Below are 18,179 nucleotides of genomic sequence, written 5' to 3'. Positions count from 1 at the left end.
AATCTTGTGACTCAAGGTCCATTTCATTAATTTTTTTCCGCTCATAAGACAGGCTTATGAGAGACTCCATGAATGGATTTTACTTCCCTTCGTGGCCACATGATCAACTCTGGTCATTCCTGGTATTTAAACGAGCCCCTGGGTTTTTGCTTCATTGTTTCCAAAATTTCGTTTTGTGTTATAATGGGAGTGCACTGCGTAGGTTTACATTAACACTGAGACAAAATCACTGCGACAAAATCAACTTCTCTATTGTGCAGAAGGTAGTACATGCAATTAACATTATTTGACAAATTTCATTTTTTTTTTTGTGATGACAAATTCAGTTCAACAAAACTGATACATATTAGGAAATACAATGTGTAAAATGTACATCATACACAATGTTTTAAATGAGAATATGCATAATACATCGTGCAAAATACTAGTCCATTTACATCGTGTACTCTGCTGTAAATGTTTTGCTTTCTATGCCTTTTAGACTGTGGCTACCAACTGTAACACACAAGGTTTTCACCTTTAAAAATAAAAAAAAAAAGAAGAAGAAAACATGCCTTGGTATTTGTAGTTCACATGTGGCATTAGGCATAACTATTGACATTTGTATCTTTATTTACACAGCTATCCATATCTGATGGAATTTTGGACATACTCAAAAAAATTAGGCCACACTCACATAAATCAGTCACAGATTTTGCATCATGTATAAATGCTCTACAAGTACATGAACAAACAAACCAAACAACTTGCCCTGGTTACTGAAGAATGCATGATCAGTGTGGATATTTGCACCTGATTGACAAATTGCCTTACATCAACCTAAGTCAGCACTGAATTGATCAGTGTGGATTTTTCGTGAATGTATAGCTCCCTGTTGGAAGGCATCTTCTCACATAAAACTCTTCTAGGTACAAAAATATGACACAACAAATCTCAAAAGTCTTCCAGAAAAAAAACAACAACAACAACATGTATTGAACTGCTACTTTTGTATCCAACCAACAGCTAGACATTTAGTTACAAACTTTTACAACATAAAAATCTTTGCCTGTTAAATCTGCCAGAGAGAAAAACCAGTCTTTGACCAGTTACAAAGAGCTTTAATTTCCCAATGTTAATAGAAAAATAATAACAAACTAATGACACTTTGCACTCTTATTCACAGCTTTGGGAGACATTATTCTCCTATTTCAACTCTATAACACGATGAAAACTTACTCAAACAATATTGTATGTTGTTGTTTTTCTTCATTCAAAGGAAATAATATACAGTGTGCAAAGATATCTCATGTTTGGCAATGGCATCTTCACATAATTTTTTTTTTTTTTTTTGCAGAATGAAGTAATGATCAGCATCACACATCCATGAATATAATGCACTGTGTGCAGGTGCATCCATAACTCTTCAGATTGAACAAATTCAAACAAAACAAAAATGATCACACATTGATGAACGATAACGTAAGTGCTTGAATTAAGCCAAAAATGTTCCCAGAATCTTCCAACTTCATCTTCAACCAGTTGGAAATTCCCTGAAATATATCGAGAGGGTCTGCCAAGAAACTTTAGTGGCTGACGCAATTTGCTAGGATAATGAATTATTTTGGAGTATTTTGAGATCAAAAGTGTAAAATGATTTAGATCCCGTGCTTACAACTTTTACTCCTCATAATGTGAACCACCCTCACCATACAGTCATGCGTGGTACAGGCAAAACATTGCATGATTATCGATGATGCCCTAGTAATCATATTTTCCAACTAGCTGTACGAGTTCGCTTTATAGCATGGAAAATTGGTGGATACTGCTTTGGCATAAGTTGTTACGAACTGGCTCATTGCACCAAGTGTTTGTGGGGGAATATTTACATGCACGATGACATCGCCTGGAAGCAGTTTGCACGCTGACTAGGAGATATAAGGCTAGTTATGTGAGGGCATTGAATTTTTCCAGGAGTTGCTGTGCCGACGGTCTCTGGTCTGGGTCTCGCTTAAAGCACGGCTCCAAGATCCTCCTCATGCCGGACTCCACCTTGGCCAGGGCCTGCGGTGGGCCCTCCACGCCCGTCATCATCTGCGCCAGGAATGCTAGTGGATGTATGGGGCCCTCCCCCCACAAATGCTGCCCAGAGTGCAACTCAACCAGGGTGCCCGCCACAGACCACACGTCGTGCTTGTTGCTATGCTTGGTGTCGGGAGTTGGCGACAGTGTTTCTGGTGGCATGTAGCAGGGCGTGCCACGGATTTTGACAGAGGATTGCGACATGGCGTTGCGGTTCTTGATGTGGGCAAGGCCAAGGTCGCAGATATATGGTCGCTTCGTCAAAGTCTCAATCTATATCGGGTGTTGACCAATGAAAAAAGGAACAGAATTGTCAAGTAGTATTTCCAGGATGCCTTACATGAAGAAGAGTTATTGTTACTTCTTGGATGGCATCTTGAGATTTTCCTGGCACGAATCCTTTGCCAGCAGTGGTAACAACCTCATCTGATAGGGAAGACATGTTATCCTCTTCAAATGGTACTTGTAGTAGCTGATACGATGATTGCTTAATGCATTTTTTGGGGGGTTTTTTGCATTTCTTCCACAGAGGGCAACTTGAAGTAACTCTATATGCAATTCAATCTCCTGACAAAACCCCCTTCCCGTAACCTTTATAACAAGGCGAATGAAATTTAAGTTTATTTGCAGGACTGCCACGCGAAGTCACATGTTGGATCTGTAACTCGACGCACAGAGTCATAATCCCTGCTGGGTGCCTTTCGTGGAGCCTGGCAAATTGCAAGTAACGTATCAAAGTAAACACCGTCAGTTTTCTTTTACACTTTGTCACCAAAACATAAAGCATCCTGAAATAAGAATGCTGTAGGAGGAAGCCGGTACTATAGAGGCTATACCCACCAGAATGTTCGCTGGTTTGATGTCCAGGTGTAGGATGTTGCAGGCGTGCATGTAGGACACAGCCTGGAGGATCCCTCGAGATATCTGGAGTTTCTCCTTGCTACTCAGACTCATCTGTGAGGATGAAAAGATAATCACGAACAAATAAACCATGTGAAGATTGTTGCTTCGTCGCAGAAAATTTGGGGTATCTATTAGAGCTACAGAAGCTCATTACGGTACTGAGATCACACTATCATGTTTCACTTTCCTTTTTTCTCATTTTAGTCCTTTGGAACATTTCCTCTTATTTTGTGCCATCTCTTCTTTCTTTTTCTCTCTATTTCTATTTCCTAGTATCCTTCACCAAAATCCCAATTCTTGTGCCTCTTTATAAACCTCATGTCTTGTAAATTGAAGCACGTGTGTATACTCTAATCATTCAACTTCAGAAACTAGTAAAGATTATAAGTTTCTGTATCTGACTAAAGTTCTGATGAGTGTCTTTATGATGTCACTTTTCTTTTCATTTCCTGCTTTGTTATATTACTGTTTTCTTCATCGTTTGTGGTTCCCCTCCCTTTCAAAAGATTTATGCATGTATACAGAAAGATAGGAGAACAGATAGAGTTTTTAACTATGATCAGAAGGGGTAGCCTTCACCAACACAATTAAGTCCCAGCAAATGGCACATATACATCATGTATTAAAACTACTCTCTTGTGCATAGTAATACCAAAGAACCTGCACACAATTTGTGCTACCTTTAGCTAAGCTGGTTGTATATTACAGCTGCACTGTGGGTTTTTTTCCTGAGTAACATATGATCTTTACCAGATGAATTTGGGGACATGATGATCGACTACTTGATCATGTTGATACAAAACTGTTTGAACCTTAGGTGATAAAATCGAGACATAATAACAAAGTTGTGGTTGGAGGGGACATCTCCCCACATAAGTCTTGATGGATCAGTAGGCAGCAGTGTATTCATAGAAAGTGAGGTGTTGTGTGAACGATGCCATATTTTACTGCTTGTCTACATGCAGTGGTGTCATCGCACGAGACAATGTTATAATATCTTACCTTCTTCTGTCCACTCTTGGTAGGAAAGAGGATATCCGCGAGAGCATTTCCATCTATTAGCTGCATGACAAGGTACGCGTGCAAACCCTCGTAGCCAAGCGCCATCATCTGGACGATGTTTGGGTGTGATGCGCGCCTGAGGAAAGCAACAGTAATGAGAGAAGTTTTTGGTCATTTTTTATGTACCCAAATGGTGGCATTTGCTTGTTAATCAAATGAATGTGATGTGCTTTTCATCATAGCACTGTATGCCTATTGTTCTTTCGTAAAAGCAGCATTAAGCTTTCATCATAAGATTATGAAAATGGTGGTGGGCTAATTACGATTGTACACCAATGTGCTTCTTTCTTTCATTTTAACCTCATTTCCTCGAGTGAGATGAAAACAAAGAAAGTAATATTTCATACACGAGAATTACACCCCTAGATATGCAGGAGTGATGGCTAAATACCTATGTGGGTCATCACCTAAAAGGGGAAATCCAGTCCAAAAATAAGTTAGTCTGACAAGAAAAGAGTAAAATCCAATGAGTTCAGTGGCAAATATTTGACTGCAATCGGATGAAAAATAAGGAAATTAAGAAATTTTGAAGGTTTGCTAATTTCTGCAACACAGTTTTTGTACAATGGATATGAATATGCAAATGTGTGAGCTAACCATGTCCTACTTTCACAATTTTCAATTGATGCTTTTAAAAAATACCTGAAAATCCAATGTTTCTGTCATTGAAGTCTGACCATGTTATTCCTGGTGGAATAATTTCAGAATAGCGATCAGTTAGATATATCAGGATTTGAGCCTTGGGCATAATCGGGCATATTGCCTTTGAATGAAAAACTAGAAATTTCAAAATTTATGTACAAGCTACATGTATATGGCAAGTTGTGAGGGGATGACATGCTCACTTTGCCATTTGCATATTCATATCGATCGTTCATGAACCGTTTCCTGAAAAATTAGCAAAACTTTGAAATGTCATAACTTCCTTATTTTTCACCCGATTTTAATCAAAATTTTACTGTTGAACTCTTAATATTTTACTCTTTCATATCAGACTAGCTTAAATTGAATTAATACTGTAATTGATTAGCCACACCTGTGAATGGCGACCTCTTTTTCCACTTCACTCTGCTTGCTTCCGAGGAAAGAGATTTTCTTGACGGCCACTGGAGTACCGTGCCAGACAGCCCTGTATACTGTGCCAAACTGTCCAGACCCAATGACGTCACCCAGGTCGAGCTCCTGAGCTCCTACCTGATGTACGAGGTCGAACACTAAAGCGCAAACGAGGGGAGGGGTGGGGTTAGATATAGGAAATAATGAATGATGATTCTGAACTGTATATTACGACATTATGATCGTCACTGTATATACAATCGCATAATACGTGTATCCACTAATCTATACAATTACAGTCCAGGGTTATACTGGAAGATAATGAGTTGCATTGACACCAGAGGATTGGTGCCTGTCAAATTAGATCAGAAGCAATTCAAAAAGTTGTATTACTATTGATAGATAGAAAAATACATATATATGATTATGCTCATAGTCAATATGCTATATACTACTAGATGGCATTTTTATCGGAGAAAGTGAAGGGTTTGTTTGCAAAAACCGATAAGTCCATTTTTGAAGATTTTGAAGTACGATCATTGTAAGAAACTACAAAATGATACCTTTTAAATGATATATTGGTCACTACATATAAAGGTATATTTTTTTAAGTTATGGTCAAAAGAAGCAAACATTTTCTTATTATTCTCTTTATTTTTCTTGACCTTTAATCGCAAATATCTCCATTTGGCAAATATGGACTTATCGGTTTTTGCAAACAAACTCTTCAAGTGTATCAAAGAGATTGTTTACTATAGCATTGTCAGCTGTGAAACACTTTTTGATTGGGAGATATATAGGCAAAAACAAAAGAAGACAAAAAGCTGTCTCCTTAAAGTTTACAGTGTCCTTAATGTATTATCAACCCCTTGTTGTCTAATTAAGATGTCACCCAAGAATTCATTATATATATATATATATATTTATATATGTATGTATGTATGTATGTATGTACGTATTATACATATCATAATATATATATATATATATATATATATATATATATATATATATATATATATATATATATATATATATATCAGGGTTCGGCATCTGAACAGTGGGTGTGGTGTGGTAGGCCAGGGCCAATAAAATTTGATATCAGGCCACCACACTTTTGGCAGCTGAAGTTCAAAATGTCAATGTTGTATAAATTTCCTTTTATTTTGGGCCACCGAAATTTCAAATTCAAAGATCTTAGTGGCCCCAATCGGGCCAACAGAGAAAAATGTGTTTTATATATGTGTGTGTGTATATATATATATATATATATATATGTAACACATGTCCAAGATTAACATATATATATATACATAATTACATATGTGACATACATGCCAGGGCATACCAGGGCTCAACCATACTTTTTCCTCTGATGTCCTGTTTGGGTCATTATAATCTTAGATTAAATCTTAAATTTTGGTGCTCCTAAAAAGAAATGTAGTGACTCAACATAAATGGAAACATAACAATCCATTTTTTATCTCAAGTGCCCAATCAGGCCACAAAATGATTTACCGTTTTGGGAAATTTGGTGGCCCAACATCAATTTTTGGCGGCCCCAGGCCACCGGGCCACTGCTCATGTTGAGCTCTGTATCTTATAGGCCACTTACAAATGAATGTCACTATGTGTGTGTATGTGTGTGTGTGTGTGTGTGTGTGCGTGTGTGTGTTTGTTTGTTTGTGTTTTGACTTGCATTTGTACCGTTTTTGTTCATGTTACACCAAGAATGGGTTAATTTATGAATGATACGAATGAAATCATTATTAAGGGGGAAAAAGTGTGTACGTGTGTGGATGTGTGTCTGTCTGTGTATGTGTGTCTGTCTGTCTGTGTGTATATGTGTCACCTTTCACTCCTGGTGAAGATGTACCAGCTAAGCCAGATCCTGTTGTCTTGGACGCCGATCCTGTCTCTTTGGGCTCTTCCTCGGAAACCCGCTCAGATCGACGTCGAGTCCGTCCAGCCGTCTGTGCGTCATCGACGATGTTGTTTTCCACTTCATCAACAGGATCGCCACCCAAGCGACCCGTCTTCACGTCCTCGTCTTCGCCGAGGTCTTCCCATGTCGACATATCCACGCCGTCATCACTGACGCTGCAATCACAAACACATGACATCAGTGGCGGATCCAGAGGGGGGGCGCATCGGGTGCACTCCCCCTCTTTATTTTTTTGTTAAAACAAAAGAAATAGAAAGAAAAAATGGGGGGCGTGCACCCCTTTAATTTTGTAAAGACGCCTCCCTTTATGGAATTCCTGGATCCGCTCCTGGACATTGTCTGCAATTTTGTCATTTACAGAGGGTAAGAGGGTTTAGGACTACACTGTATTTGGATTTCTGTTCGGAGATGTATTTTGCAGTAGACCAGTTCATTAACCTTTTTTTTTTTTCATACTAAAGGCTTACCCATCATGGGAGAAAAAAAAACCGTCTTTGATTTCTAGAAAGCCTGCTTGAGACTTGCCTGACGTAATAACCCCTACGCTGAGATATAAAAACCGGATTCCAAACATTGTGACTGATTTATCAGAAGTAGCTGAAATGTTTAGCTCGTTACTAGTAATTGCTCGGTCCTTACGGACAAAGAATTGCAACTAATTCCGAGACTGAAAAATTACCTGGTCGCACGCTGGTGTCATTAATCATTTTTTCTGTACAGTGTTACAAACTTTGACGTTGAAAAATGCCCTTGAATGATTACAAATGCTGTACTCATTGTGATAGCGAAATCTGTGGCAGATGTTTGTTGTAAATCTTGCATGAGTTTTCCATGGGGGTTTTGCAACTTGTTTGGAATGAGGGAAGTCTGGAAAACACCGAACGTCATTTCGACCGTGATCAGTGAAAAATAATCTTTCTACCCCATTGCCATCACAATGGTCTGATGCATTTTCCCTTTATGAATATTCCTTTTAATCATCGTTGATGATAGATTTGCAAAGATATGTTTACACTGTATATCCTGTTGTCTCTAATGTAGACAAATATTATCAATGATTTTATTTTGCATTAAGATTATGAGAAGTGCAGAAATAAAACCAAAACCAAACCAAACTGTATTGACAAGTAGTTACTTGGTGGAATTTTGAATAGGACTTCTACATTTATACCTTCCACTGGACTAGAAAGACTGCGAGAGAGAGAGAGAGGGAGGTCCCAGAGAGAAGTAGTCTGGGCTCCATCCCCTTTTCCTTGGTGCGATAAACCAAGAGAGGGCGCAAATTTTTGTGATTGCGATAATCGAGAGACTGCGCGTCTCTCGGGTATCGCAGTTCTCGGCGTATCGCAATCCTCGGGTGTCACGCCCTCATACGGCTTGTCGCGTACACTGAATCACCCCTACGATTAAAAAGAGTCCAGAAGCTAGACTAGGAGAGAAACAGCAAAGGGAGAGAAACAAAAACAATGCGTAGATATTCTCTTTGTTGTCAATAACATGTACATTGACTGCCTTAATGACATTGAAGAAGAGATGGAGAGGACACAGCAGGAAAATGAGAGACGGAGGGATGCAGGTGGCCGTGTTCCTTAATCTTGACTAATCAGGTTGGGATTTGGAAACCCACCTCTCTCCCCGAGCAATCTTCTTCAGCGTCGCCCTTAGTTGCTGGTCCTTGACGTAGGAGAGGGGAGTTCGGCACTTCATGTTCTCTAGGGTAACAGACGCTCCGTGTTTGACCATGAAAATGAGCAGTGCGGATGCGGCGTCCTTGCAACCGTGTTTCTGGTAAGTTTGACGGATCTAGCAGGTTGGCGATTGAAAATATCACTATGATTCAATTTTATGATAAGTAATTTGTCAATCTTTATCATCTTAATTTTTGTTACATATTATTGCAAGGACATCGCATTAGCCATTACACGTGTGTATAAATGACCCCTTCTTTAGAACAAAATAGAACAGCATGTAGAATGTGCCACGTACACCAATTAAGTACAAAGACATGTGTATATATATATATATATATATATATATATATATATATATATGTAAAATATATACAACAGTAGGTCAATATAAACTCCGTTAGAGACGTAAATTCGACGAATTTTCTCCCATAGGGCTTTGTCAAGTCAATACATTTGACACTTTATTTTGAAGCAGATCAAAATAGAAGACGCGTCGTCACTGGTAGCGCGTCCATAACAAAATGATGGACGCGCTACCAGTGACGACGCGTCTTCTATTTTGATCTGCTTCAAAATAAAGTGTCAAATGTATTGACTTGACAAAGCCCTTTGGGCGAAAATTCGTCAAATTCACGTCTCTAACGGAGTTTTTATATTGACCTACTGTTGTGAATCTACACTTTCTTAGGACTCCGAGCAGAAACTAATTATTGCTGTGTTATATATAAATATATATATATATATATATGTATGCATGTATTATCTCTCCTCTCTCTCTCTCTCTATATATATATATATATATTTTTTTTTATATATTATTGTTATTATTATTATTATTATTATTATTATTACCATCATCATCATCATCATCAACGTTTATAAACAGTGATAGTATGAGCAAAGGACATTCTAAAACATTGCAAAGAAACTTATTAACATAATTTCCAATACTCTGCTGTGGATGTGCGTCAAAGCTTTTGCCTCTAAATCACGGACTACCAGCCGTTCAGGTCATGCTAGATATATATACTATCAAGTTTTGTAAAATTATATTCCACTGATCATGTTGATATTACCTTCTCTCATTGCGCGACTCTAGTATGCTCTAGACAATATGTCGTCAATTATACGGCTGTTATCGAGTTGTTATAAGAAGAGGACTTCCAAGTATTTGGACGTCCCATACCTTCTGAAGTGTGGGTGTGTCCTTGACCTCTACATCTTCCTCGCTCCTGCTTGATAATGCCACGAGGTGAAGGGCGCCCTGGTCGTCCTTTCCTTGACAGTTGACGTCCGCTCCTTCAGTCACAAGCAACTCGATGCACTGTGTCTGGCCCTTGGCACACGCGAGGTGAAGAGCAGTCAGTGCATCTTCGTTCTTTGAGTCCAGACACAGTCCATGGTCCTACAGGAGACAGCAGACGTACATTGTAGTATTCATAATGATGATCATTTGAAATACAATTTTACAACTGAGCAAAAGAGGATAACTATATAAGCCAGTTCACAGTTCCAATTGCAGTGGTGGATCCAGGGAGGACCGCAACCGGCGCACGCCCCCCCCCCCCTTTATTTTTTTTTTGTTGAAACAAAAGAAATGAAAAGAAAAAAAATGGGGGAGGGGTGCGTGCACCCCCCCCCCCCACTTTAATTTTGTCAACGCGCCCCCTCTTTACGGAATTCCTGGATCCGCCCCTGAATTGAGCATGTGCAGATAAAGGTCATTGCAGACTTTCTCTTGAAATCGACTTGCAACTGAGGTATTCAAAACCTAGACAGGGCTTAAGGTCCTCTGTGTTGTAAATGAACCAGGTGCAAATTGGTATGAGCAAGTGAATGTGCATTCTTTTCAGCAGCATTAACAAAAGCCATTCATGCAGCACTGACATGTAAAATTACCACTTCCTACATGGCTGTTTTCAACTGCTCTTCTTAAAGACTATTCCATGTTTTGTAGAGTCTGTGATTGGAGAGGTCATTGCAGACTAGTGCTAACTGTGAACTGGCTTATTTAACCATAATGTCCTTTGACCTAAAAAGGATTAAAAACAACACTACTTCTTTTGTTGGTTGGTTCATAATTTTCTTTGGAGAACTTTTTTATCTTTTTTTTTTTGCTAGAAACCTCTACTTTTGCATAGGCCTATCAGATTCCATCACTTATACTGTCTAATTGTCTCTTCCTATGTGCCAACATCATAAAATATTACAATGCTTAGGATTTCTTCAAGGGTTGTAAATGCTTTCATGCTTTGATTTTTTTTTTTTTGTTGACCCTTGCAACCCCAAGAAAATAATTGTACTGAGAAAAAAAAAATATGTTTATACTGCTCATTCATTGTGATATCAAAAGTCTGTGTTACATTACACTAATCAATTTGTATAACGAATTCAAAATGTATGTTTCATAAAAGTATAGAGTGCCTATACCTGAACGGCGAGAATCTTTTTAATGACCTCAGCGTGGTTGTTGACAGCGGCGATGTGAAGGACGGTGTTCCCATCCTCTCGGGGAATGATGATAGACTTGGGGAACGCCTTGACAATCAGCTCTGCTTCACTGTTAAGGGAACACAGACAGGAATTTATTGTGCCTTTGTGTATGATCAAACTTTCTAAGGTTGATAATGAATGATAATATCATTATCATTTTTTTTTTTTATTGCAATCCGTCATGTACTACTCCAGGGGCGTCACCAGCTTTTTTTCAAGGGGGGGTGCGTTTTGACCCGAACGTAACGAGATTTTTTTTTTTTACAGACATTTGGAATATAGGAAGCTCTCAATCCCTAGACTTTTACTGTTGTTGAGGGAAACCAAGCGGGGAAAGGGCACCGGCGTAGCTAGGATTTCATCTTTTACAGTAAAAAAAACTACCATTTGGAGCTATATTTTTTCGCTTTGGAAATAAAGGAGGGAGGGCGCACCGGGCGCAGCTGCCGGCAATTACTGGCAGCAAAATCAGGAGAAAGGCATAACAATTAAATGCGAGCGAGCGGAGCGAGCGAGCTTGACTATTTTGACATTTTACAGTAAAAAAAAAAAAACACCCCTGCCGTTTGTTGCTATATTTTTTCGCTTTGGAAATCAAGGGAGGGGGGCGCACCGGGCGGAACTGCTGGCAATTACTGGCAGCAACATCAGGTGAATTGCATAACGATTAAATGCGAGCGAGCTTGAAAATTTTACATTTTACAGTCCAAAAGCTGCCGTTCTTAGCCATATTTTTTCACTTTGGAAATCAAGGGAGGGGGGCGCACCGGGCGGAACTGCTGGCAATTACTTGCAGCAACATCAGGTGAATTGCATAACGATTAAATGCGAGGGAGCGAAGAGAGCGAGCTTGAAAATTTTACATTTTACAGTCCAAAAACTGCCGTTCTTAGCCATATTTTTTCGCTTTGGAAATTAAGGGAGGGGGCGCATGCCACCGGGCGATCCAATGCGAGCGAGCGAAGAGAGCGAGCTTGAAAATATTGACATTTTACAGTAGAAAAACTGCCGTTTGTAGCTATATTTTTCGCTTTGGAAATTGGGGGGGGGGGGGGGGGGGCGCACCGGGCGCAACTGCAGACAATTACTAGCAGTAACATCAGGGGAATTGCATAAAGATTAAATGCGAGCGAGCGAAGAGAGCGAGCTTGAACATTTTACATTTTACAGTCCAAAAACTGCCGTTCTTAGCCATATTTTTCACTTTGGAAATTAAGGGAGGGGGCGCACCGGGCGGAACTGCTGGCAATTACTGGCAGCAACATCAGGTGAATTGCATAACGATTAAATGCGAGCGAGCTTGAAAATTGTACATTTTACAGTCCAAAATCTGCCGTTCCTAGCCATATTTTTTCGCTTTGGAAATCAAGGGAGGGGGGCGCACCGGGCGGAACTGCTGGTAATTACTGGCAGCAACATCAGGTGAATTGCATAACGATTCAATGCGAGCGAGCGAAGAGAGCGAGCTTAAAAATTTTACATTTTACAGTAGAAAAACTGCCGTTTGTTAGCTATATTTTTTCGCTTTGGAAATTAAGGGGGGCGGCACCGGGCGTAACTGTAGACAATTACTGGCAGTAACATCAAGGGAATTGCATAAAGATTAATGCGAGCGAGCGAAGAGAGCGAGCTTGAAAATTTTACATTTTACAGTCCATAAACTGCCGTTCTTAGCCATATTTTTTCGCTTTGGAAATTAAGGGAGGGGGCGCACCGGGCGGAACTGCTGGTAATTACTGGCAGCAACATCAGGGGAATTGCATAAAGATTGGATGCGAGCGAGATTGAAAATTTTGACATTTTACAGTCCCAAAACTGCCGTTCCTAGCCATATTTTTCGCTTCGGAAATTAAGGGGGGAGCGCATGCCGCCGGGCGCAACTGCTGGTAATTACTGGCAGCAACATCAGGTGAATTGCATAACGATTCAATGCGAGCGAGCGAAGAGAATGAGCTTGAAAATTTTGACATTTTACAGTAGAAAAACTGCCGTTCTTAGCTATATGTTTCCGCTTTGGAAATTAAGGGGGGGGGGCGCACCGGGCGCAACTGGACGATTACTGGCAGCAACATCAGGGGAATTGCATAAAGATTAAATGCGAGCGAGCTTGAAAATTTTGACATTTTACAGTCCCAAAACTGCCGTTTGATGCTATATCTTTTTTTGCATTCGATATTGAGTGGGCGCACCGGGCGCAACTGCTGGCAATTACTGGCAGCAATATTAGGAGAATTTAAATGCGAGCGAGCGGAGCGAGCGAGCTTGAAAATTGTGACATTTTACACTCCAAAAACTGCCGTTTGTAGCTATATTTTTTGCAGTAAGGGGGGGGGGGGGCGCACCGGGTGGAACTGCCGGCAATTACTGGCAGCAACTTCAGGAGAATGGCATTACAACTAAATGCCAGCGAGCGAGCTTGAAAATTTTGACATTTTACAGTCTAAAAACTGCCGTTTGTAGCTATACTTTTTCGCTTTTGAAATTAAGAGGGGCGGGGGCGGGGGGACGCCCGGTGAGCCCCTCCTCCTGGATCCGGCACTGGTAGTCAAGGGTGTCGGTTTATGTTCATGACTGGGGAGGTATGACCAGTGAGGTGGTGTCGAAGTGACCAAGTATGTCATGGGAAGGATGTCCAAAATCTATGTATTATAGTCAACACTGTATAGAATACACTTGCACTAGTAGATAATTATGTATAAAATCAGTGCTGCCAGAACCAGGGGTGCGAATTGCTTTTGCCCACGATTTTTTTTTTTTTTTTTTGTCCCCGATGCAAAATTTCAAAAAGATAAATAAATAGATAAAAAATAATAATCATTTAGTGTCCGGCGTTGAGGTCGCTCGCAGACTGAGGGTTTTTTTTTTTTTGTTGTTGTTTTTTTTTTGTTTTTTTTTGTTTTTTTTAAGGGTCTGAAGGGGGGTGCGTTCGCACCCAACGCACCCCCCCCCCCCCCCTGGTGACGCCCATGTACTCTTAAGCTGTCACCCCATATAGTTCATAATAAATGTACCTTGCCATTGCAAATACCAATCAGTTTGATAAATCTGGTGAACACAATTTCCTCTGTATCAATATGTATAACATCATACTATGTAGATATATATTTTTTGTTTAGATTTTTTTCTTTACACACAATGACAAGAGGTTTAGTATCACTACCAGGGTCTGCCGTCACAGACGGGTGAAACTAAACGAATGTTGCAATTGCAGCTGGAATTACAGTTGTGTTCCTACTTCGATGTTGACGACTGATAGGTCGCTGCACACCTGATGCTATTATATTATGACAGCAATAATGTCAGAATTGGTGATTCTACCTCTTGTAAAACTATGACAAAGTTTGGTGTACCTCAAGGTTCTGTTGGAGGCCCGCTGCTTTTTTCTCTTTATATGCAACCAATTAGTGAAGTATTTCGCAAGCATTGTATTAGTTATCATTGTTATGCGGATGATATACAACTATATTGTCTTTTAAACCCACTGTGTCTTCATTGTCATCCGCCATTGCAAAACTCGAAGCATGTTTGCAAGACCTGAAAATCTGGCTTACATCCAATGGCCTTAAACTAAATGATGATAAATCTAAGTTTCTGTTATTGGGATCAAAGCATATGTTAAGCAAAGTTGATTATCAGTCATGTCATGTCAATATCGTTAGCACTTGCATTACTCCGTCGAAAACAGCCCGTAATTTAGGTGTCATATTTGATCAGGAAATGTCATTTCGAAGTCATGTAACTCATATTCAGCGGAATGTTCGATATCAGTTGCGTAATTTAAGTTTCATAAGGAAATATTTGTCTAAATCTGCAGCTGAGATACTTATTCATGCTCTGATTTCTTCTCGGTTGGATTTTTCGAATTCATTGTTGTGTAATCTTTCAAAAAAAGATGTCACAAAACTTCAACGGTTGCAAAATTCTGCTGCCCGATTGTTAACTTTTACTAATAAGTTTGATTCCATGTCACCAGTTCTCCGTTCCTTACATTGGTTACCTGTAGAAAAAAGGATTATTTTCAAGATTCTGTTATTAGTACATCATTCAGTTCATTCTTTTCCCCCATTATACATAAGTAATTCTGTTCAAAAATACAATCCGACACGAAGGCTACGTTCATCATCAGATGCATTCTTACTCCAAACACCCAGAGTAAAACATGGGTATGGTGATCGTGCTTTTTCCGTTATGGGACCAAAACTGTGGAATCAGTTACCTCTTCAGTTAAGGGAACTGTCATCTACAGAGTCATTCAAATCCAAACTTCAAACTTATCTGTTCCTTTCATACTGAGGACTGTAATTGCTGTATGTCATTAATATTGGATAAATATTGTATTTTTAATTGGTATATGTTGTATTCTTTATTTGGTATATATTTGTTGTTGTTTACCATTATCTTATTTGTTGAAATGTTTGAATATGTATATGCATGTAAATATATGCTATCTTTTCATTTTTGAAGCACCGTGAGCACTGAAAAGTGGACCTGTGCGCTATACAAGTAGCCACTATTATTATTATTATATTTACCGTCCTTAGCTGTTTTTAGGTACTTCATGGAAAGGCGCCGAATGTGTCAAAACCAGCTTACAAATATCTCCTTTAAAAATGTCATCACTCGATGAAACAAATTCAGTCAAACGAACAAAGCGTCAAAAATTCCAAACTCTACAAGTGTACGAACGTCACAAGTTCGATTCTATCACTTCATAAAATATAAAAACAAACTCTTACAAAGGTCAGTCTTGAAACTTGAATGTTTACAGGTCATTCACAGAATTAAAAAAAAAGAAAAGGAGATGAAATTTCATGTGGTGGAGTACTGCTTCTTTATATGTAGATTCCGTGAACTGATTGCAAAATAAATGCTGCCAGTCTTAAACAGCTCTTCGGGTACTAGTATTCTCGTATTTTGTTGCCGCAAGGAATTTCTATGTAGGCCTATTAACGAAATTCTTCTCCAAAAAAAAAAGTTCTTCATCAAAGTACTTGGCAAGTATATTACGCCTATTTTAAAGCTATTTTTGAACTGGTCTAATGTTGAAAACGCCTTAAATGCAAATGTGACAAAACAGTCAGAATTGATCGCGTGGCTCAATAATTTGCGAACTTCATGATTCCTTCATACAGTGTGCAGTAATATATTTTGAAAAGATATCGCACATCAAAGGACCCTACGCTTTCATAAAACTATTTGCCAGACAGAGGGAAATCAAGTTTTATGCACCAATGTTCCAAAACAATCCAAAAATTGGCACTAGCGTGCGAATGGGGAAAATGGCGCACTTCTCAAGCCCCGATACAGTCACGTGATTGCTTGTTACGGTTCTAAGTGCTTATATGATGGACAAATCATGCACATGAAGTTCAACTGGAGCAAATCATAAGTACCTGGGCCGATCCAGGAACGCCGCAAACTGGAGTGGAGTTAGGTCTCTCTTATTAGTCAGGGCCAAGTCTAGCTCCCGACTGCCGAGTAGGAGTTCGACGACATCAACACCCCCTTTGTTGACGGCGTCATGGATCGCAGTATCACCATCGTCATCCTTTTAAGACGGTAAAGATTTCTTCGTATAAGATACTTTTACCTCTTTGGGACACACACACACGACATTCGGTAGGTTCAAGCCACCGCCCTGCTTGCATGTTCCTTCTGTCTTTGCCACACGCCTTGTGGTTACGTAATGTCAACGCTAGATGTAATACCAACGCTAAATGTAATACGTTTTAAAACGAATTGAAAAATCGACCCAAATGTAACAATCGTGTCAACCATTAATGTAATACATTTTAATCTTAAAGGTAATAACCGCAGACAACCCTAAGTGACAACCCTAAGTGTAATGCATGTCAACCTTCAATGAAACATCCACCCTAAGTGTATCATCCACCCTAAATGCAAAATCCACCCTAAAAGTAGGCCTTATACTTGTTAACCCTAAATGTACTAACGACCCCTAATATAGAACACCTTAACCCTAAATGTACTAACCAGAGATAACCCTTAATGCCATACGTGTCAACCCTAAATGTAACACATCTTGACCATTAATGTGAAAACCACCTTAAAAACAATATCTTTCAACCTTAAATGTATAATAGACCCTTTATGTAATACGTCTTAACCCTTAATGTAATACAAAAAATAATGTCGGATGCACTTTTTTGTGCCTCCGCCACCTAGTGTCGCCGGAGGCATTATGTTTTCAGGCTGTTCGTCCGTCCGTCCTTCCGTCCATCTTGCAGTCAATTTTGTGCATAGTGTAACCTAAAAACCGTTTGAGGTATCCAAATGAAACTTGGGATATTATGTATGGGTGGACGAAGTTGTACCTGTCATATTTCGGGTGCTCATGCTCAGGTCAAAGGTCAAGGTCAAATTCTCAAAATTTCATTATTTCCCCACATCTATGCAATGCCTACTTTTTGATATTTAGTGTATACATGTATTACCAGATAAAGATTCTATATAGGAAAAGTTTGGGCCTTGGGGGTGAAAGGTCAAAGATCAAAGGTCCAGTGAAAATGCTATCATTTCACTTTTCTCCATATCTCATAAATGGCTCACTTCCCAAGAGAATCATTGTCAGGCAGTATTATTTACAAAGTTTTTATGACGATGCCTTGAGCCATTTCAAGAGATATGGAGAAAAAAATGGGGAAATTTTAGCATTTTCACTTGACCTTTTTTTTTGTGAACCCAAAATATGACACGTACAACTTCGTCCATTCATACATACTACATGCCAAGTATTTAAAAGGCAATTCCTCGGTTAGTAAAGTTACATTTTAACAAATTTAGATATTTATTTCTACTACTAAATCACCATTTTTCATTTCAAGTCAAAATCATGTTAAAAACATGTTCATCCTTCCCAGGTTTATGATATCTAGTAGAAAAGAATGAATACAATCTAATAAATATTAGAATTGCTATGGCAACTAAAAGGGCTGGTTAGTAACGTT

General features: G+C 39.2%; 1 protein-coding gene across 1 annotated transcript in view; it reads right to left on the bottom strand.

Annotated features, from left to right (window-relative positions):
• Positions 1 to 1,926: 1,926 nt before the first annotated feature.
• Positions 1,927 to 18,179, bottom strand: part of LOC139734228 (uncharacterized) — a 32,580-nt gene continuing 16,327 nt past the window's right edge. The window contains exons 7-15 of the mRNA XM_071645028.1: positions 16,605 to 16,759; positions 11,149 to 11,278; positions 9,905 to 10,123; positions 8,655 to 8,830; positions 6,935 to 7,182; positions 5,063 to 5,240; positions 3,967 to 4,102; positions 2,902 to 3,015; positions 1,927 to 2,334 (exon numbers count right to left, since the gene is read on the bottom strand). Coding sequence (XP_071501129.1) covers positions 1,927 to 2,334; positions 2,902 to 3,015; positions 3,967 to 4,102; positions 5,063 to 5,240; positions 6,935 to 7,182; positions 8,655 to 8,830; positions 9,905 to 10,123; positions 11,149 to 11,278; positions 16,605 to 16,759 — 1,764 coding nt within the window. The remainder of the gene's footprint in view (positions 2,335 to 2,901; positions 3,016 to 3,966; positions 4,103 to 5,062; positions 5,241 to 6,934; positions 7,183 to 8,654; positions 8,831 to 9,904; positions 10,124 to 11,148; positions 11,279 to 16,604; positions 16,760 to 18,179) is intronic.

This window comes from Diadema antillarum, unplaced genomic scaffold, assembly GCF_040938485.1.
Source record: "Diadema antillarum isolate AM-2024a unplaced genomic scaffold, OU_Dant_1.0 seq00000514_RagTag, whole genome shotgun sequence".
NCBI classification, from domain to species: domain Eukaryota; kingdom Metazoa; phylum Echinodermata; class Echinoidea; order Diadematoida; family Diadematidae; genus Diadema; species Diadema antillarum.
The sequence above is the reverse complement of the archived record's forward strand: the minus strand, read 5'-3'. Positions and strand labels throughout refer to the sequence as shown.